The 22,794-nt window shown below is 45.3% G+C and overlaps 1 protein-coding gene across 4 annotated transcripts in view; it reads left to right on the top strand.

Annotated features, from left to right (window-relative positions):
- The window catches only part of PIGQ (phosphatidylinositol glycan anchor biosynthesis class Q), an 82,785-nt gene that overhangs the window by 22,496 nt on the left and 37,495 nt on the right, over positions 1 to 22,794 (top strand). For all 4 annotated transcript variants that reach the window (XM_039492249.1, XM_039492247.1, XM_039492248.1 and 1 more), the window contains exons 5-10: positions 11,006 to 11,132; positions 12,181 to 12,334; positions 15,115 to 15,226; positions 16,693 to 16,773; positions 17,815 to 17,929; positions 22,555 to 22,616. In XM_039492249.1, the coding sequence (XP_039348183.1) occupies positions 11,006 to 11,132; positions 12,181 to 12,334; positions 15,115 to 15,226; positions 16,693 to 16,773; positions 17,815 to 17,929; positions 22,555 to 22,616 (651 nt within the window). The remainder of the gene's footprint in view (positions 1 to 11,005; positions 11,133 to 12,180; positions 12,335 to 15,114; positions 15,227 to 16,692; positions 16,774 to 17,814; positions 17,930 to 22,554; positions 22,617 to 22,794) is intronic.

Below are 22,794 nucleotides of genomic sequence, written 5' to 3'. Positions count from 1 at the left end.
GTCTTGAAGCCAGAGGTGTCTTTTGCCCCCACTACTCCCCTTGGAAGGCTGTTCCAGAACTTCACTCCTCTAATGGTTAGAAACCTTCGTCTAATTTCAAGTCTAAACTTCCTAGTGAAGGAGCCTGACTGTGGGTGCTCAGTGTCTCTGATCCCATCTGGGTAGCCAGAGCATACAGGGGAGCTGCCAGCATCAGGGAATGGAGGATACAGTGCAAGGACCCGAGAGAGAGACATGCCCTTGGAAGGCTGTTCCAGAACTTCACTCCTCTGATGGTTAAAAACCTTCATCTAATTTCAAGTCTAAACTTCCTGATAGCCAGTTTATATCCATTTGTTCTTGTGTCCACATTGGTACTGAGCTTAAATAATTCCTCTCCCTCCCTGGCATTTATTCCTCTGATATATTTATAGAGAGCAATCATATCTCCCCTCAGCCTTCTTTTGGTTAGGCTAAACAAGCCAAGCTCTTTGAGTCTCCTTTCATATGACAGGTTTTCCATTCCTCGGATCATCCTAGTAGCCCTTCTCTGTACCTGTTCCAGTTTGAATTCATCCTTCTTAAACATGGGAGACCAGAACTGCATACAGTATTCCAGATGAGGTCTCACCAGTGCTTTGTATAACGGTACTAACCTCCTTATCTCCTCTGGAAATATCTCGCCTAATGCATCCCAAGACCGAATTAGCTTGTTCACAGCCATATCACATTGGCGGCTCATAGTCATCCTGTGGTCAACCAATACTCTGAAGTCCTTCTCCTCCTCTGTTACTTCCAACTGATGTGTCCCCAGCGTATAACAATAGTTCTTGTTATTAATCCCTAAATGCATGACCTTGCATTTTTTACTATTAAATTTCATCCTATTACTATTACTCCAGTTTACAAGGTCATCCAGATCTTCCTGTATGATATCCCGGTCCTTCTCTGTATTGACAGTACCTCCCAGCTTTGTGTCATCCGCAAACGTTATTAGAACATTCCCACTTTTTGTGCCAAGGTCAGTAATAAAAAGATTAAATAAGATTGATCCCAAAACCAATCCCTGAGGAACTCCACCAGTAACCAGCCTGACAATTCACCTTTCAGTACGACCCATTGTAGTCTCCCTTTTAACCAGGTCCTTATCCACCTTTCAATTTTCATATTGATCCGCGTCTTTTCCAATTTAGCTAATAATTCCCCATGTGGAACCGTATCAAATGCCTTACTGAAATCGAGGTAAATTAGATCCATTGCATTTCCTTTGTCTAAAAAATCTGTTACCTTCTCAAAGAAGGAGATCAGGTTGGTTTGGCACGATCTACCTTTTGTAAAGCCATGTTGTATTTTGGCCCAATTACCATTGACCTCAATGTACTTGACTACTTTTTCCTTCAAAAGTTTTTCCAAGTCCTTGCATACTACAGATGTCAAACTGACAGGCCTGTAGTTGCCCGGATCACTTTTTTTTCCCTTTCTTAAAGATAGGAACTGTGTTAGCAATTCTCCAGTCATACGGTACAACCCCTGAGTTTACAGATTCATTAAAAATTCTTGCTAATGGGCTTGCAATTTCATGTGCCAGTTCCTTATCTGATTTCGTCCCATTAAGCTGTTCGAGTTTGGCTTCTACCTCGGATGTGGTAATATCTACCTCCAGATCCTCGTTCCTATTTGTCATCCTATCATTATCCCTAAGCTCCTCTTTAGCCTCATTAAAGGCTGAGGCAAAGTATTTGTTTAGATATTGAGCCATGCCTAGATTATCCTTAAGCTCCACTCCATCCTCAGTGTTTAGCGGTCCCACTTCTTCTTTCTTTGTTGTCTTCTTATTTATATGACTATAGAACCTTTTACTATTGGTTTTAATTCCCTTTGCAAGGTCCAACTCTACATGGCTTTTGGCCTTTCTAACTTTATCCCTATATGTTCTGACCTCAATAAGGTAGCTTTCCTTGCTGATCACTCCCATCTTCCATTCCTTGTAAGCTTTCTGCTTTTTCTTAATCACCTCTCTGAGATGCTTGGTCATCCAGCTTGGTCTACAACTCCTGCCTATGAATTTTTTCCCCTGTCTTGGGTTGCAGGCTTCTGATAGTTTCTGCAACTTTGACTTGAAGTAATTCCAGGCTTCCTCCACCTTTAGTTCCCCAAGTTCTTCAGTCCAATCCACTTCCCTAACTAATTTCCTTAATTCTTTAAAGTTAGCCCTTTTGAAATCAAAAACCCTAGTCACAGATCTATTTTTGTTTATCCTTCCATTTAGTTTAAACTGAATTAGCTCATGATCGCTCAAACCAAGGTTGTCCCCTACAACCATTTCTTCTATGAGGTCCTCACTACTCACCAAAACCAAATCTAAAATGGCATCCCCTCTTGTTGGTTCAGCAACTACTTGGTGAAGGAATCCATCAGATATCACATCTAGAAAAATTTGAGCCCTATTATTATTACTAGCACTTGTCCTCCAGTCTATATCTGGGAAGTTAAAGTCTCCCATGATCACACAATTCCCATTAGTATTTACTTCATTAAAAACATTAAAAAGGTCTCTATCCATATCCAAATCAGATCCCAACAGTCTATAGCACACCCCAACCACTATCTCAAGGGAGGCTCTAGTAGCTTTCTTCCCCAATGTGATTTTTGCCCAGACAGACTCTGTCTTATCCATTCCTTCCCGTCTTATTTCTTTACAGTCTGCCTCATCATTGATATACAATGCTACTCCACCACCTTTGCCTTTATTTTTGTCTTTCCTAAACAGCACATACCCTTCAATACCTGTACTCCAGTCATGACTACTATTCCACCATGTTTCTGTTATCCCTATAATATCTGGTTTCACTTCCTGCACCAGTAACTCTAGTTCCTCCCTTTTGTTACCTAGGCTCCTTGCATTGGTGTACAAACATCTTAATTCTTGCTGTTTGGCTTCGCTCACATTCTTTACCCGATTAGGCCCAGACATTCTACTGCCAGTATCACTGATTAGAATTGTATCTACAGTACCCTTCCTCCGTATGTCCAGTCTCCTACCCACAACAGTATCCTTTCTTGCTTCGTTTTCTTCCCTCTCAATGTTAAAATCCGGCATGGAGATTACCTGGACATCTCCCAACCATCTCTCCTCAATTCCTAGTTTAAAGCTCTTTTAATCAGTTGTGCCAGCCTCCATCCTAGAAGTCTATTTCCCTCACTACTCAGGTGAAGTCCATCCTGAGAGAACAGTCCTCTGTCCATGAATGCTTCCCAGTGGCAAGACGTCCCAAAGCCCTCCTTATAGCACCATTGCCTGAGCCATCTGATTGCCATAATCTTGTCAGACCTTTGTTGCCCTTCTTTAGGAACAGGCAGAATCCCACTGAAGATCACCTGAGCCTCAATTTCTTTAAGTGTCTTCCCCAGCCTGGCATAGTCTCCCTTGATAAATTCTAGTGAGAATCTAGCCGTATCATTCATTCCCACATGAAGGACAATCAGCAGATTCTTTCCCGCTCCCGTTAGGATCCTCTTCAGCCTCAGGTCCACATCCTATATCTTAGCACCCAGCAGACAGCACATCCATCTGTTCTCTGGATCTGCTCTGGTTACAGGCCTGTCTATTCTTCTCAGTAAGGAGTCCCCAGTCACATAGACCTGCTTTTTCCTGGTGAAGGTGCGATTCTCCGGTCTATCCCTTGTTCCCTCTGGCTGTAAGTCCTCTCGATTCCTATTCACTCTTGCAATCCTCTGCAACCCATCCCGTATCCTCCTGGGGCTCATGTTTGGTGTCATCTCCATTGACTCTTCCCCTCTCCTTTTTAGGGTTAGCTGCTCCTCTCTTCTTCCTTGCCCTCTCACCTTCAGCAACCACCTGCTGTGCCCCTTCTTCGTTTTCCACCTCCACAAATCTGTTCCTGAGCTCTATTGCTCCTTCCCTAGCCCATCTTTTCCTCTGCCTGGTTCGCTTAGTCTCACACTTCCACCGTCCACTTTCCTCACCCAGCAGTCTCCCCTCAGAGTTCTTTGGTCCTGCTTCCATCTGCAAGTCTGAGCTTTTCCCTTCCACCTCATCATGTCTTTGCTCCATCATCCGCTCAAACCCCCTTCTAAACTTGACCAGAGTTTCCACCTGCATCTCCAATCCTCGGATCTTTTCTTCCATCAGGCAGCACTTCATGCAGACAAAACTCTTTTCAGGTACCCCCTCCAGGATCACGTACATGCCGCAGCTTCCACATCCAGTCATCTTCATTGTGTCTTCCACTGCTTGGGTCACTACAACTGCTGCCTCTGTATCTGTCATAGGCTTCCCACCTAAATCCTGTAAATCTGGGAAACACAAACCAACCCAAAACACCACCACCCACAGCAAAACAAACCCCCAACAAGCACCAAGATGCTGCTAGAACACCGCACACTCCCTTCAGTAGCCTGTGTGTTCCTCTGCCTGCCTTAGTCTTCCCCCAAACTCCCCTTGTAAACTCCCACTCAAACTCCCCTGTTTACAGCTCTGTTTGCTGGCTCCTGTGCCTGCATCCTGCTCTTGAGTTGCAACATTTGTGTCATGATGTTGTGTCAATATGTGCCGGTGTTCCATCTTTTTGTGACTCAGCATTGTCACATATTGATGAATACCGTGATAAGGCTGCACAACATCATCCCTTCTCTGTCCCTTCCCTTTGGTTTCTGGGAAAGAGGGACATCTTTCCTTTTGTCTTACAATGCCTCTGCTGCAGGAGTCCTCATTTTACTGTCTCCAGCTTCTGGATGGTAAGGGACTCCCAGTCCAACTTATGAGGAATTCCATCAACAACTTATTTTCTCTTCTTCATCCACTTATTGGGAGGAACTCACAGCTGCTCTGTTGTTGGTCCCTTTGCTCAGTGCTCCTCAACTAATAACATATTGGGCAAAACTAGTTGCACTCCTGTGATCATCTTTCTGCATGCGCTGCAGACACAGCAAGCAAAGTGTCTATCATGCACTTACCACACAAGCTTAAAGCGGAGGTCTCAAACTCAATTTACCTTAGGGCCAGTGCCAGTCCTCAAATCCTCCCAGCGGGCCAATGCCACTCATGCTGCCCAGAACCTGCCCCCCCAAACTCTGCCCCGCAAAAAAACTCCACCCCTCCCCCACCTGCCTAAGGGTCTGGGATGAAGTTTGGGTGGGGGAGGAGGTCTGGGGTAGGGGATTTGGGTGCAGGCTCTGGGAGGGAGTTTGGGTGCGAAAGGGGTGAGAGTTTGGGGTCTGGGAGGGAGTTTGGGTGGGGGGGGGGCTGGGGTGCAGGCTCTGGGATGGAGTTTGGGGGCTGGGGGAGGTGGGGACAGGGCACAGGCTCTGGGAGGGAGTTTGGGGGTGGGAGGGGTGTGTGGGAAGGGGGCACAGGCTCTGGGAGGGAGTTTAGGGGTGGAGGTGCAGGCTCTGGGAGGGGGTCAGGGGTGCGGCGCTTACCTGGGGCTCCAAGGCAGGGCGGGGGGGCCTCCGTGTGCCACCGCCCCCACTGCGCCCCATTGGTCGCAGGGGTGATCAAGGCGGGGGCAGCGCATGGAGGCACAGCCCCGCCCTGCCCCTGGTCCGCAGGAAGTGGCCGGCAGCCACTGGAGTGAGCAGGCAGATGCCACTCAGCTCCGCTGCACTGCCAGCCCCCTGAGGGGGGAGCGCATGGGGGCGGTAGGTGGGGCCAAGGGAGAGACCCGGCCCCAAAACTGCAGAGCTCCACGGGCCACACTGGGGAGGCTTGTGGGCTGCAGATGGCCTGCAGGCCGGGTGTTTGAGACCCGTGGCTTTTAGTATCTCATTGCTATTGTCTAGTCAAACTTTTTCAAGGGTGGGCCCAGTTTCAGCTGTTCAATGTTGCGGGGAAAGGGGAAAAAGAGGGTGATGGCTGGAATACAAGTCTCCCCTTCTAATATTTGATCCAGTGGTAGGATTAATATGAGACATAAACTCTCAACCTTTTTATGCATTGTTATTCTGAAGTCTGTTCCCATGTGGAGATGTTTCAGCTGGAAGATCACCTGTCCTCTAGTGCTCTCTGCAGTCTGCTTTCTTAGCAAATGTGAGATGACAATGGCTTTGGCTCAGTTCCTATGTGCACAGGTGGACTCAAGAAGTGTTCTATCTGCCCAGTGTCAATGGCAGATGGACACTCTCCTGCTCAAAGTGCATTGGACCGCACCACCTGTCCTGGATGGGCGTGCTGTAGGAGTTTCTCATTTTCTCCTCTTCAATCATGCAGATAAATCATTCACTCCCACTTGGATGTTGCAATATCCATTATTTCCTTCTGGCCCCTTACCTAAGTAGCCTGTGATGTCTCAGAAATACAGAGAGGTGTGCACTCAAGAGCTTACTTCCCTGGAGATTTGAACTACTCCCTTGCTGTATGTTCTTCTTAGTTTGCCCCTTCCTGTTTGTCTAAGGTATTGCTTTACTGGTATGTCCAGTGAGATTTCATGCCATTTACAATTTCTCCTTGCTTCAGGAACCTGGTTTCTTCACTGTGGGCTCCATAGGCACATAAAGTGCCTCTAAAGTCACTGGGAGCTCTTTCATAGACTTCAGAGGGCATGGATCAGATGCCAAGTGCCCATAAAAGAGGCGGGCCTGAGCCATCCAGAAATATCACCCTGATGACTTCAGCCCATGTGGAGCAAGACAGCACCATTTTGCTTTCCAATATGACAGCAAAATCTCTGATCCATCCTGCAGTGGGTTTCCGCTAGCTGCTGCAATTCTATCTGGCATTCATTATCCCCCACACTGGAGCTCTGTCAGGCTGGCAAGAAAGAGGGGCAGGGACAAAGAGATCTGCATCTTAGGAAAGAAACAGCATGAGGTCGCCTTCCTCCACCAGCCCCTGTCTCTTGGTTCTCAGCTGGAAATGCTTTTCAGAGAGGGACTGACACTATAAAAAGAAGGGGCAAACACCCCAAGAGACCCCTCCTCTCTCTCCTTGTCCATCTCACTCTTTGCACCTGAGATGACCAAAGTAGCAGCTGTTGGACTCTGGGGGGGAGTCCTGACCTGGAGAGTTTGGTCAGTAATACTGTTGGAATCATGTGGTGAGAAATTTTGTTTTAAATCTAATGTAGTTTGTCAGGCACTAGAATGAGTTTTAGCTTTATTTTTCTTGTAGCCATTTCTGACTCCTGTACCTCATTGCTTGTACTCACTTAAAAATCTCTCTCTTTGTAGTTAATAAACTTGCTTTGTTGTTTTATCTAATCTAGTGTGTTTAAGCTAAAGTGTCTGACTAACTCCATTTAGGATGGCAAGTTGTGTGTATATTATTCTCTTAAAGAAATAATGGACTTAATATATTTGGACTGTCCAGGAGAGGGCTGGGCAGTATAAGGCATACATTTCCGGAGGAAAATCCGGGACTGGGAGTGTGTTGGGGCACTCTGCTGTATAACGAAGGCTGGTGAGAGTCAGGGTGTGACTGGCAGGCCGCAGTTACACAAATACATTTGGAAGGGACCTGCATGCTGGCAGGCTGTTTGTGAGCAGTCCAGATTGGAAGCTGCAACAGTAAGGCATTGCAAGGCACCTCAGATTGCATAGCAAGGGTGACATAGCCTCCCACTGGTGTGGATTGCACTCTGGTATGTCACACCTTCCCACTAGCCCTGTCCAGTGGCGTAGCCAGGTTCTAAGAGCATGGGGAATGAACGTATAAAAAAAGGTGCCACCCACTGCGAAGCAGCGAAACAAAAAAAAGAAAAACCCAAGTCTTGCCACCGAAGACTGAAGAACCCGCCACACCAAATTACCCACCACTGAATTGCTGCCGAAGACTGAAGCACACGCCGCCGAATTGCCGCCAACCTGGAGCTGCCTGTGGGAAATCCGTGCTGGATTAGTCCTCAGCCAAGCAAGATAGCAGGTGTCCCCCCACCCCCCGCGGGCACAGGGAGGAGCGTCACCTGGCTGCCACAAAGCAAGGGCAGGGAGAGCAGGAGAAGCACCGGCAACAGGAGCCGCTGCCACAAGATGCACGCAGCGGAGCCCGAAGTGAGTGCCGCCGAAGACCCGGATGTGCTGGGAAGCGCCGAGTGAGTGCTCAGGGGAGTGGCTGCTCTCCCTGCTCCCCCCCCCAGCTGCGCTATTGGCCCTGTCTATGGAGACAAAAAATAATAGTATCAGAGGGGTAGCCGTGTTAGTCTGGATCTGTAAAAAGCAACAAAGAGTCCTGTGGCACCTTAAAGACTAGCAGATGTATTGAAGCATAAGCTTTCGTGGATGAATACCCACTTCGAAAGCTTATGCTCCAATACATCTGTTAGTCTTTAAGGTGCCACAGGACACTCTGTTGCTTTTTAAAAAATAATAGGTATGTCACTTTCTCCTTTTCCAACTGCCAGCACTGTAAGCCCAACCTGCTGTATGGAAATCAAGCTGTGCTCCTCCCCCATTATTCATTATCCCCAGGGATAATGATTCAGCACTTAGCTGACAATTGTCAATAATGTACAAGGCATCAACTCCAGCTCCCTCTTTCACAGCTTGACTAGCTGTGCAGTGCTGACTATAATAACAAGTTGCTTTTGTCAGTAAATGAAGCAGATGTGATTCAGAGACATCTAAGGAGTAGTTCTGTGCAGTATAAAAGGCCAGTTTGGGAGTCAGCTGTCTGAATGTATAGTGGAAAATAACCTTTCTTAGTTCCATATCTGCCCTCACCTCCTCCTACACACCTTCCCACTTTCTCTGTTCAACCCAAGCTTCCCTGCTGGCAGCTCCTGACTCTGCCTTCTTCCAAGCTGCCCCTTCTCCCAAAAGCCTTACAATGGATCTTCTACACTAAGTCCTCTTCCCTGTCTGAAAAAGAAATAAAACCTTCTAACTCCCTATCTTCTCTGTGAAGTGTTGTGGTTATAAAGGCCAATCCCCGACCCCATGCTGTCTATGTTCCGTATTAGTTTTGCTCATGGATTTAAACTGTAAGCTCTTTGGGGTGGACACCTGTTTATTATCTGTCACAGATCATGCCCCAATTAAACCATGCTGAATATTTCTGATCCTATACTAGTGATAATTGAATGCATCTCAAGTCAGACTTTAAAACAAGTCCCTTGTCAGTCATATTCTGCTAATCCATAAATAAAACAAGGAGAAAATATGTTAATTTCATTATTATAATTATTATTATTAGTCCTAGTCCAGTAGTGCCTAGAAGCCAAGGCCTGTTGTGCTAGGCACTGTACAAACATATATCAGAAAGACAGTTCTTTTTAGCTTTTGAACAGCTATGGTTTGCTCTGAGTTTTATGAGACCACCCATTAAGAGCTCGTCCTTGCCTGTGCTTGTGCCCTGCTACCTATCCTGAACGGGCCTGTCATTCTCCTTTGGTGCCACACCACCGTCAAAGTCTCTATTGAGAAGAAAGGTGCACTGCAGTTAAAGTCATTCCAGACTGAGCTGATCTAAACCACTTTAACTGTGTTCTCAAGGTTGGTGATGCTCCCATAGCACCTTAATGAAATTACTTCCATGTAATGTACTACATTTAATCTATTAATATCTGACACATTCAGTATTAACGACTGCAGCTAGAAGATCGGACTCTTAAAGTCATGTATTTTAGTCTATTTCTTCTTGCTGTCAATTGGCTCTAAAACATCCAACAGCAAAAAAAAACAAAAAACAAAAAACCCACAAGAGGCTACACCCCAAGGCCTACAAAGCAAGAACAACCAAGACACCATGGAAGAATGCTTAGCAATAGTCAGGATTTAACTACAAACGGGAGTCATCTAAGGACTTCAGTAATTTTCCGTACCAGAAAACAACCTTGCAGAAGGACTGCTCTCAACGTTTAAATATTTAATTAAAATTTAAAAAAAAATCCCTTTTTGCTAAGTTACAGCTGCAACACTTTAAATATTAACCGAGTTCTATTTATAAAGTATCTGGCACTTCTTTCTCAGTGAGGGCCAGATTCATTGATACAAGCCAGCCCTGGCTTGCAATGAGTGTTTTAAGGGATGTGAGGGCAAAGGAGGGTGGATGAGATGAACAGACAATCCTGTTGGCAAGGAAAACTGTGTTCATGTTGAAAATGTACTGCTACTAAACTAAAAGTATGTGTGTCTGTTATGTTTATAATTTCAGCAATGTCTGTGTGACTCTAGGATGAAAAGACATTATGCACATGCATCATTGGGAGATTAGGTCCATAATCCATCGGTCTTGGGTACCAAGTCTAGATTCTCCTGCATAATCCACCATTGTAGGCATGTGTTTGATTTTGGTTATTTATGTGATTTGGGCACCTAACTCCCTTAGGCTTTCTCTTCACTGACACAAAGATGTTTTTTTTAGATCGAGGTAACTAATGTGATAGTTCTCTTGTTGTACAAAGTGGAGACAAGGCACTTGTAGTGTTTACTGCGAGGTTACTACCCGAGATCTGCCCTTTGCCCCCCTCCCATGGCTGACCTCACCTAATTTATCTCATGGGAAACACTACAAGTGCCTTGTCTCTACTGTGTTTTTACAGCAGGATAACTATACACCTTATTGTCAATGAAGACATAACCTCAAGCTCTTCTGAAAATCCCAGCCTATTTGTGTAGCAGTCTTCCTCTGACAGATTTCTCCACCCATCTTAACTATTTGATCATCTCTAATATATGTTACTTTGGGTAACCTGTTTACTCAGCTCTCAAGAGTTATCATTACCTCATGAGAGCCTTCTGTGAAAATCACTCAGGTTGCTCTTCTCCCTGCAAAAGGGTTGTCAGAAGCACAATCTGTTATCTAATTTCTGACAAGGCTTCTAAGGAGATCCTGCTCTTAGGTGGTGGTATCTTAAGATTCAGAAAGGGATCGCTGGCTCATTGTGAGGTATATGCTATTTCTAATGTAACTCCTATAGTATTTTTTTGTGCCTCTGAGGCAGTTTTTCCCCAAAGGTTTTAGCTTTAGAAAAATCTCACCGTTCCTCTGTCAGTGCATGTGAGGAGTGTTGTGAACGTACAGTGTAATAGCTTTCCAGTAACTAACATTGCTTGTCTCCTTACGTTGTAGCATATAGCCAAAGAGCTCCAGGACCTGCTTCAGTGGCTAATGGGAGTGCCAGCTGGTTTAAAAATGAACCGGGCTTTGGACCAAGTATTGGGTCGGTTCTTCCTTTACCACATTCACCTGTGGATTAGTAAGTGCAGTTGTTTAACCTTTCATCTTTCCTTCTCACTTCTCCCTCCCTAGTGTCTAAGATTGTCCTAGTGATGTATGATGAATCAGAATTTGTATTGCAAGGACATACTGGTCTGTGAATCTTTCTGGTCTGGGAACATGAGCCAAATTTAGATTCATGGAATCGACACAGGGAAATGATGCAAATAAGTACAGTGCTCACCTAGTTACTTTGCAAAAAGTAAGAGACATAGTGGTGCTAATTTATTTCGCACCAGTGATTGTCAGTGCCCAGGTGAAGGTCCAGGTTCCCCTGTAGACTTTTTTATCTGTCCTACAAAGGGTAGTGCAACAGCATGGTGGTGGGGAAAGTTTGAGGGTTGAAGTACAGGACCTGTCCTGTAACTGACTTCAGTTTAATTTACAGCACTTCTAACTGTCTCATGTTTGCATTCTTCACCCCACTTCGAAACAGAATCTCACTGGTCATAAGGATATTTTTTTTATGTTGGAAAATAGCCACGTTGGACACAGAATCCTGTGACTGTCTCCTTCTGTTAATGAATGAAGCAGAGCTCTGGTTTTCCAAGGTTTCACCCTACCTTGATGATGATCAGAGAAGCTTCATGCCACTAAAAATGTTGCACAGACCATTTTCACAACAACTCCTTTGCGGTGGTTTCTGTTGGAGTAGGAGATTTTGGTGAAAATGTATCAGTAATTGATTAGTATGTTCCTGAAAAATGTACCCAGAGGATTAAATGAATAACAAGATGACCTTGTCTGGACAGGGTGAGCAGGTGTTCGTGTGTCTCACTAAAACTGCCACACCTGGGCTGAGAGGATCAGGAAGGAAATGAGTGGTATTTGCCAGTCATTGTAGATATAAGATGGCAGTCTAACAGAATTTGCTGTTTTTACTTTCATATGATCTTGATTCTGATCTCTGCAACAACATTCTGTGAGGGTGGGGGAGAGAGAAGCTGAGGCCATCAAGTGTTTCATCTGAGGCTCCAGAGAGCAAATAAATACTCTTTGTACAGTGTTACTCTTCCAACTTCCACCAGGCTATATCCACCTGATGTCTCCATTCATTGAGATGATCCTTTGGTATGTTGGCCTGTCAGCCTGTCTGGGCCTGACTGTAGCGCTTTCCATCCTCTCTGACATCATTGCACTCCTGACCTTTCATATCTACTGCTTCTATGTCTATGGAGCCAGGTGGGTGTATTTGACCTGTTTGTTTCTCAAGTATATCTGGCCCAAACATCATATTGGGCCTAGCATTGAGATATACAAGCATCCTAAGTGTCTTAGATATAAGTGTCTTCTCCCTTTCGACAGTGGCAGTTAGAAAAGTAAAACTATGCCGAGGAGTGGAGTGAGAGAGATCAATTTGCCCAGGAGTCCTAGATTTGAGGAGATAACTTGTGTTTAAGGCTATTCCAGAAGTGACCTCTCCAGGCCCTAGGGTCGCCAACCCTCCAGATTTGTCCCAGACTCTCCAGGAATTAAAGATTAATCTTTAATTAAAGGTTATGTCATGTGATGAAACCTCCAGAAATATATTCAACCAAAACTGGCACCCCTACCTCTACCTTGCTTCAGAGGATTGCATCCATATGGATTAACCTGTCTGGATTTTCAACTGCAATATTCAGATTGCCCAATTTTATGGTTAAATTGCTGCTGTATTACTCCCTCTGCCCCACTAGAGGGCCACATGCACTTTACAGTCACAGGGAAATGGGTATGAACTGGGAAGGCCAAGGATATATGTGTAAATGGCTGATGCTCATTCTGCCTTTCATGTCATATTCTGTACTAGGTATGTCAGAGCTATTCTTGCAATAAGAATTCAAAACAAAATATGTTCTGCTGATGATCTACATTAACGTGGGGGCATCCTTTAAATCACAAACTGCGATAGAGAATAGCAGCCTTATAGAGGAAACAGAAGTGCTGAGGGGGTAAATAGGGAAGCTCCTCCCTAATAAGTATAGAGGCCAGCAGGACGGTGGGGAGGTTAGAGTGTCTAGTACATTGTGTAGGACAGACGGAATTTCAGAGGAGGCTGCCCAGGCAAAGTTCATACGTAATTCTGGAAATGGTTAAAGGTAGAGAGATGTCTAAGTTAAGAATCTTACTGTTATAATTAGAGAGCTTAGGACTAATAGCAATATTGCCTAGTAAGAAACTTACCCACAGAGCTCTTTTACTTGAAGTCTCTCCTTCTGGCTGTAGAAAGTGCATGAGGGGATCTGTTCCTCTTAGGGACGGGACAGGGTGAACGGGGGTGAAAAAGGCAGAAGCTCTGTCCATGCCTAGCACTTCTGTCTTGTGGGCTTTGACGTGCCAGTCTGCACAGTTCTGTATTCTTGTTAGAAAAATAGCTACACAAGACACTTCATCATGAGGCCTGCATCAAGCTAACTCAGCTGTTGAGAATGACCCCTGGTGAGGAGGGAGAACCAGGCAGTGAGCTCAAAATACCCAAATAATAAAATTACCACAAAATCCTGGAATTGAGCAACTGGGAGGAGAATTTCTGCAGCAAATGAATGCTGTTTAACTGGCAAATTCACTGGCCAAGGAAATATGGAGTTCTTGGTGGGGGGCGCGGTCTGTTTCCAAGGTAGCCACATGGTGAATAAATGACACCAAGCATACATATACAGGTAGACACAGAAGGTGTGGCAATATCAGACAGGCAGGTCATTGACACTTGACATTAGGTCATTGATTGCTTGAGAGTGGGCATGTGCAGTATTAGTCAAAGGAATGAGACAAGTGTGCACCAATCAGAGGAATTTGGTGCACAAAGGTTGAGTTGTCTTGGGAACACTGTAGCCCATGGATTACTGTGCTGTTCTGAGCTTTACCAGCTTGTTAGTAGCATTATACTAGTCTCTTTAGACTTAATGCTCCTTTCAGCTGTTTTCCTTTGTTTTATAAGATTTCCCCACTTCCACTTTCACAATAGTGGATTAATGTTTTAACTGACTATATATTTTAATTGTACTCACAAAACTATGCTAAAAGAACAGTAGGTTTGCAAAGTCAAGCACTCCAAAGTTAGGAAATGCCAGAATTAAGGTGGTCTGTGGAACCCTTGTGCATATGCATTAGGATAAACTCTTTACATAGGAAATATTATTCATTATTATAATTCTCTTATATAGTGCTTTTCATCAGCAGATATAAGTAGATTGCAATCTTTAATGTATTTATCCTCACAATATCCGTGTGAAGTAAGTAACTAGAATTATCTCCATTGTACAGATGGGAACTGAGGCACAGGAAAGCTAAGGGTCTTGCCCAAGGTCACCCAGGAAGTCTGTGACAGAGCAGGAAATTGAACCCAGGTCTCCCAAGTCCTAGGCTACTGCGCTAACCGCTATTTTTCCCTCTCATTCAGTGCGCAGGCTGCAGGGCCGGCTCCAGACCCCAGCGCGCCAAGCGTGCGCTTGGGGCGGCGTGCCGCGGGAGGGCGGCAGGCGGCTCCGGCGGACCTCCCGCAGGCATGCCTGCAGAGGGTCTGTTGGTCCCGCGGCTCGGGTGGACCTCCCGCAGGCGTGGCTGCGGAGGGTCCGCTGGTCCCGCGGCTTCATTGGAGCATCTGCAGGCGTGCCTGCGGGAGCTCCACCGGAGCCGCGGGACCAGCGGACCCTCCACAGCCACATCTGCAGGAGGTGCACTGGAGCCGGAGGACCGGCGACCGCCAGAGCGCCCCCCGCGGCGTGCCGCCCTGCTTGGGGCGGCGAAATTCCTAGAGCCGTCCCTGGCAGGCTGGACACTGCTCAATGAATGAGCAGCTATTCAATATTTTGTTTTATCTCTTTGGTCAGTGTGTTTTGTCTCCTTGAATTTGTTTGACTTCATTAGGTTCACATCCTGCCCCTGCTGAACTGAGAGTGTGTGTGTGTGGCAATGGAAGTTGCTTTGTGGTATAGCTGGGGATCTCTTGGTTCTAATTTGTGGTACTTCTCCCCTTTGCACAGGCTCTACTGCCTGAAGATCTATGGCTTGTCATCTCTCTGGCGCCTGTTTCGCGGGAAGAAGTGGAATGTCCTGAGACAGCGGGTGGATTCCTGCTCCTATGACTTGGATCAGGTAGTGGCAGAGCATCAAGGAGGTGCTGTGCTACACTCTGGCCACAAAGTCCTGCAGCATGACCTGATCTTGCCTCATTTCATATTGGGGTGCAGACTACCAACTGCTCCATTATATCCAAATTGAGTACAGCTCTTGGCAAGTTGTCTGCTTGGCTCCTCTCTGCTGTACCCCAGATTCATCATTCCTCCCCAGATTCAAGGGAACTGATCCTGTGAGGTGCTGAGCAGTTGTAGCAATGTCAGTGAGAGTTGCAGATGCTCTCTACCTCTCAGGGTAAGGGTAGAGGAATGGATATGTGGGAGCAAGACAATTTAAATAATTATAGTGGTGCCCAGCAGTGTTGCCATAGTAACATGCTTCTTAGTGTTTCTATTAAAAGACCCTATTTAATTCATGTTGGGTTGGAGCTTGGCCCACACGTTTTCACCAGCATGTAGAAAACATTTTTCTGGAATAGTGTAACTCTGCCTTTTAAACTCTAAAATGTCATGGAAACAACATGAAAGTTGGTCAGATCCAGGCTCCTCTGGCCTGATTGAAAAAGAATAATTTAAACGGTGCTGAGTAAAAATCTTCTTGGCACGTTATTTTATATTTTCACTTACCTTGAGAATTGCAGGTACACTGAGAGAGTGCCTAGCTTCATTGCAGCTTCCGACTTTGCCTTTGTAATCTCTGCTGAAGTGCTATTTGGTAACTTCCGGGACCAGTGCATCTCAGTGAATTGCAACAGATAATCTTAAGCCTCTTACACAATACTAGAGGAGCTATTTTTCCTCTTTTCCCCAATGACAGGAAAGTAAGAACATCAGTGTCAGGAAGGCTGTGTGTGCTACTGCAGGGTTCTGTCCCATTGTATATTGATGATAATGGGTTTGGCGCTAAGAGCCTCATCCTGCTGACATTGAAGCTAGTGGGAGTTTTGTCATTGGCTTCTGTGGGAACAGGCTTTCAAAGCACAGACGTGGAAAGACTTTCTGAGATGTTAATACATGATGATTTTGCTAAGTAAAGGTGGGGGATGAGAGAGGAGCCTTTATTTGAAAAAAAAAATAGCTGTAAACTAGAAGTTGGCCAGGAGTGAGTTATAGTGTATTTCTGGTTATGTGCTTAAATCCATGATGTTGATCTGCCTCTGGGGAAGGACCCTCTGGGTACTATACTGAAGAAATGATGATGCATTATTATCCTGTATCCTCTCTGTTATGGAAAATGGAATCTAAAGCTAAAGACTCAGGTTGGAGCTATGTTGATTTATGCCAGGCATTTATTGAAGGCGGGATCACTGGAAGTATTCAGAGTAATAAAGTATTATTCACCAACTAGATGGGCTCAGAAGCAGTGGCATGGGGAGAGGGGTATTGAGAATCTTCCACATGCCCACAGTCTAACCACTTAATGCTGTCTAAATTTCTTGTGCCAGTACTCTACAAACAATAGTTTATTGTGTCTTTTTTCCCCAGTTATTCATTGGCACTTTGTTATTTACAATCCTGCTATTTCTTCTGCCCACGGCTGCACTGTATTACTTGGTGTTTACCCTGGTAAGATTCAACCTTTAGAGATGGTCACATCTCATCTATGTATGTGAGTGAAGTGTAAAAAAGATCCCTAGTCATTTTCCCCCATCCCCATACAAATATATCCCTATGACTGTCCCAGGAAGGGTTCTTGCCTGCAAGCAATGTGGACCAAGCAGATGGAATTCAGGATACATACTTGTGTTTCTCTGAAGGGAATTCCCAGAAAATCAAAGTCATCAGGACAAACTGCCCCACTGTCTTTCCCTGGAGCCATGTTTAATCTTTCCCTCCCATTTCCTGGGGTGGCTGCACCTCCGGTTTGACCCAGAACTTTTCCATCCGGAAATTAACCTTTTCCATTAAAATCTACTTGGCAAGACTTTTGGGGAGGGAATCGGACTCTTTGTCCAATCTGACCAGTCCGATTTGAGACATGGATGCACGTTTTTCCACTAAAGGCTGGAACCTTCACATAATTTTAGCCCCTCTTTTGAAAGGGAGAAGGGTAAAAATAGTACAGGACTCAAATGAGTTTGACAGAAAAAATGATCAATAGTATGACAAAAGGAGGTGCTCAAATCAGCCATGGCAAGGGGCTGTGTGAGGATACTAAGCAGAGAACTCGTTTCTAACTGGTGTGCTCCTGCTTAAATGCTCTATAAAGGGATTCTTCAGTCACAAGCAAGCTATTTTAGAGACAAGGGTTTGCACCTATTTGCCAGCAGCTGCTAGACAGAGCGATGGATGCTACTGGAAACAGAAGCCTGAACTCCCCACATCAGCCTTTGATATGCTGGCCAATTATCTGAAAGTAGAGTATACCACATGCTTTTGCCACTGGCACCAAGGTTACTGTTATAGACCTAAGGCAAGATTCTTACGGATCCTGACTCTGACAGGGTGGGTGCTTAGCACTTTCTGAAAATCTGACTCATTGAGGTTGCCTTGTGGTGAGCATCCACAACTTGAAGCCCCCACCAAATCACTAGTCCCTTCTGATATTGTTAGCCCAACTGCTTACCTCAGTCCTGCCTGTTTACTTAACTAACTGTTTCTTTTTAGCTCCGTCTGCTGGTGGTGGTTGTGCAGGGCCTGATCCATCTGCTCGTGGACCTCATTGACTCTCTGCCCCTTTATTCAGTCATCCTTCGGCTCTGCAGATCCTACAGACTTGCAGGTTGGTCCTACACCACCGTACAGGCAAAAGCACAGGCTTCTCCTTTCACAGTGGTATTGTGAGTGGGCTTGATCTAATGCACAGGTAGCTTATTGCACTGAAAGAGGCAGGGTGCCTGAAAAGTACTCAGGTTCCTAATGCAAAATCCATGCACTTATCAATACTATTAACCAGTTATCCTGCGAAGCCTGATGATAAAGTTAGTGGAAACTAATGTGACACTAAAGCTGAGTCATAGGCAACATTATAAAGAACATTGAAACAAAAGGTACCATTCTACTATACAGCTTTTAAATCAGTTCAGCTTATTTATAGCAGAATAGGCCAGTTGGGTCAGGGACTGGTCCAAACCTCAAATCCTCTGATATTCAAGTAAGTGTGAATGTGTGCTTTTCTCTTTAATTTTCACCCATCCCTATGTGGCTGGGAACCAAGGTATAGATATACTTCAAGAGAATCTGTTCTTCAGAAAAGTTAGATCCTCAGGTTGCATTGACTTCTATGGAGTTACACTGATTTGCATTAGCTAAGGATCTGACCTGTGGTTTCTAGCTTAATTTCAGAGCCCAAGAACTCTGGGTAACTTTCAGATAAGCATTCTCTTTCTGAGGTTAACCTGTTGCTATTTCAAAGTTACTTTCTGCCAAGCCACTGTTTGACAGCCATTTTTGGGACCAGGCTAAAGGATAGCACTGAAATGGGGTTAGCTGAAAACAGAGATAGCTCAACCAATTTAAATCAAGCAGGCTAAACCACAAGCCCCAAGCAAGTTTAAGAATATGAAGCACAGAGTTCTAAAAGCAACAACATGAAGAGCTTGATCATCACGGAACCAAGGTCAGTCATGAAATGGAAAGGAAGCCCGAGGCTGATGATAGTGGCCTTGTCTATTGGAGAGATGCCAGGCTCAGCTTTGGGAGCAAAGGTGGCGAATGCTACCAACAAGGTTGCTTTCCAGTGCCTGTTGTCAGTAGGTCTCCATGTATTGACTTGCAGGAAGTTCTTGATCTGCTACGAGCTGTCTTTGTGGGACAGAAATGCAGCTGAAGAAATTTGTCCAGTAAACTGCAAGTGAGTAGCTAGAAGGAAATCATGTTGATACTGATAAATAATAGATAAATAACTTTTCTATGATACAATCCAGCCTTCAAGATGAAGGAAAATGAAAATATATTAGGACCTCTGTTCAGGAGGGACATCATGGGAGGTCATCTTTTAGGGTTTCCATGGTCTCTGACCACCCCCAACCCAAAACAGGAACATTTTATCTGAGAGAGGTGAGGAGAGAAAGGATCTGATCAAAATTCAAAGCAGAGATAGCTCTTCAAGAACCAGCATTCTTTCATTTCCCTCCTTCTTGGTTTCTGTCACCAATTACTGAGTCATGTCCCAGTGGTATTGCTTTTTTGGCATATGTTACTGATCAGTTGATCTTGGAAAGATCATGAAGGTTGTTTCAACACTCTGAATGTCTTACTTTACTGTCATTGAGGATTTAGTGCAGTGTTTAACTGCAGCTCAGTTCAGTCCTGACATCTGGCCTCTGATTTCCTTGGCTTAGACCAGGAGTGGCCAATCTGAGCCTGAGAAGGAACCAGAATTTACCAATGTACATTGCCAAAGAGCCACAGTAATACGTCAGCAGCTCCTCCCTACCCCCACCGCTCCCAGCGCCTCCCACCCACCGGCAGCCCCGCCAATCAGTGCCTCCCCGTCACTCCCCGCACCTCCCCATCAGCTGTTTCGTGGCATGCAGGAGGCTGGGGTGGGGGGGGGAGTGAGGGCATGGCAGGCTCAGGGGAGGGGGCGTGAAGGGGTGGAGTGGGGGCAGGGCCTGTGGCAGAGCCAGGGGTTGAGCAGTGAGCACCCCCTGGCACATTGGAAAGTTGGCACCTGTAGCTCCAGCCCTGGAGTTGGTGCCTATACAAGGAACCACATTTTAACTTCTGAAGAGCCACATGTGGCTCCGGAGCCACAGGTTGGCCACCCCTGGCTTAGACTCTGAATTGACAATACTCTAGTATTCATGTCACCTAAACGAGTGTAGATGGGTAATGATCAATCCATAGGTTAGGAGTCTATAGATCTTACTCCTACACACCTAAAGTGAAATGTTTTTATAAAACCACCTGGAAATCTATCAGAGCTGTAGTCCTCCAGCCAAGAGAGCTGTACGCCCAGCAGTGACCAAAGAGAGACAGACTGAAGCAAGCTGTCCTGAATTGTGGTGGATATGCTGCATTCTGGGGTTAGAACAGTTTTTCTCTTGAAAGTGGCATTATGTAGCGGGTGAGGCACTGCACTGAGAGTCAGGGAAACTGGGTTTTGTTTCTGGCTCGGCCACTGACCTGCTTTATGACCTTTGGCAAGTCACTTCACTGTCCAGCCTGGCCTTCAGGCAGGAGAAGCACACGTGTTCTTGCTCTGCTAGTCCTCTCAGCAGCATTTGATACTATTTGATCACTCCTGTCCCATCTCAAATAAATTGCTGGCATGAATAGAAATGCCCTGAAATGGCTAAGATACATCCTGTCAGACTGAATGCAGAACGTCACTATGAGCAACCGTTCTTCCTTCTCCAGAGTCCTCACCTGCTAACACTCGCAGGTTCGACTCGGTATTATTCACTATCTATATGAAACCACTGGGAGCCATTGAGGCAACATGGGCTGAAGTGCCAGCAGCTTGCAGATGGCACTCGGTTCTACATCTCCTTTATGACAAATGTAAACAGCGTCATTTCCCAGCTTTCATCAATGACTGACTGGAATAAACACCTGGACAACAAGTTCCTGGCTTGAGCTGAACCCAGACAAGACTGGGTGATGCTGGCTGGCAAAGGGAAGTGCTTCAAAGATCTTGCCTGCTCTGTAACGCTCTGCACTGTCAAGGGAATCTACCCTCAAATTTCTTAAGTCCCCAGCCTTGGGGTCCTTTTGGATTCCTTGGTGCTGTTGAATGCCTAATTAATCATGGTAGCAAAAAATGCCCATGACCATCTGTGTCTGGCCAGAAGAGTGTGCCCCATCCTATTGGATAGAGACCTGCCCATAGCGATCCATTCATTCATGACCGCCAGGCTTGATTACTGAAACTCATTACATCTGGGAATGAAGCCACAGGCTACAAAATGTGGAAGCCTGTCTATTTAGCAACACAGACCACCAGAACACATCACCTTGGTGCTTTGCTTTATGCTGGTTCCCCAATTAAGCCAGAATCCAGTTCAAGGTCTCTGTCCTGATAGTAAAAGCAACAAAGAATCCTGTGGCACCTTATAGACTAACAGACGTTTTGCAGCATGAGCTTTCGTGGGTGCATACCCACTTCTTCGGAAGTATTCACCCACGAAAGCTCATGCTGCAAAACGTCTGTTAGTCTATAAGGTGCCACAGGATTCTTTGTTGCTTTTACAGATCCAGACTAACACGGCTACCCCTCTGATACTTGTCCTGATAGTCAAAGTGCCCCATGGGATTGGCCATAGCTACATGAGAAACACCTCTTCCTCCATCACCATGACCTTCCACGACATTTACCTTTCACTGGAACAGTGAAACTGTCATCCTATAGGGGAGGCTCATGTGGAGAGTGAATTCCCTAGTCTAAGGTCCGGTTGCTGTTTAAATTCTGCTTTACACAGGAGCTGGACTTTAGACTAGGGAATTCATTCCAACAAGAGACAAGAATGACCACAGGCCTCACCAATTGCAGAACTTAAATGTCATACTCCTTTGACTTAGCTTTCCCTTAATTTCTACACACACACAATCAAACTATAAACTAATCTAAAGATTAAGAACGGGGGGAGGTTATTTTTGTTTTTAAAAAATTTGGGATGCACTTAGATACTATGGTGATGGGGCCATACAAGTACTTATATAAAGGATTTTATTTCTGATTCTACAACTGACCTTGGGCAAGTCACTTCAGCTCTCTGTGCCTGGGTTTCCCCATCTGTAAAAAGGGATAATAGTACAGACCTGTTTTGTAGGGGTGTTCTGAGGATTGATTTCTGGGGGGGGGGGGGGAAGTGTTTTGAGAACCTCCAATGAAAGGCCCCTCTATAAAGTGCAAAATACTGTACTCTCCCTCTTTTAAATGTTACATTAAGCATTGTTTATGTAGAATATGTCATAGCTTGGATCTACCATCTTCCCTGTCTGACTGTTAAGGTCCTGTGGGATTTAGTGAGCCCTGGAGGGAATACAGGAGTGAAAACTGGAGTGGCAGCTGCAGCGGTTAATAGCATGCTGAAAATGTATGAATGGCTTCATTGTGGTCAATAGTCATTGATTGTTTTGAATTTACTCAAATGCCTTTGTGTCATCCACTATCACAGGCCTACCCCCACCTAGTCTGAAAGCAGAAGGGAAACATATACATGTACAGTAGCCATATGAAAAATGACTAAAGGAGAGCTTTCTGTCCCTCATTTACATGGGGTAGAGCATTCCCCTTTTTTGCTGGAATGCTAGGAGCAAATATAGATCATTGTAGTTCCCTTGCCATGATCCCCAGGCTTGCTCTCTTGTGTGACTTTTAGGAAATCCCTTTTAACTCATTGATCCAAGAAGAGAATGGAGATTGTTCTCCTCCATCATGGTTCTTTGTTTGTTTTTCAGCTAGCGTGAAGTTCAGAGTCCTTGAACAGAAGCCTGGAAAACCTCTTCGACTCTTAATGCAGGTAAACCACAGGCTGCTTGGTGCTCACAGTTGTGTCCTCTGCTATAGGATTGCCAGCAGGACTGTCCCTATGATTCTGACTGCTTAAGAAAGAGTTCTGATAGCTCTCCCAAGATGGAATTCTAGGGAAAAGCATCTCCAAAGTTTCAGTGGAGTTCTGGGATATGGAGGTGGGAGAA

Source organism: Mauremys reevesii, linkage group 10 (assembly GCF_016161935.1).
Source record: "Mauremys reevesii isolate NIE-2019 linkage group 10, ASM1616193v1, whole genome shotgun sequence".
NCBI lineage: Eukaryota > Metazoa > Chordata > Testudines > Geoemydidae > Mauremys > Mauremys reevesii.
Note: the sequence above shows the minus strand (reverse complement) of the source record. Positions and strands in the feature narration are given on the sequence as shown.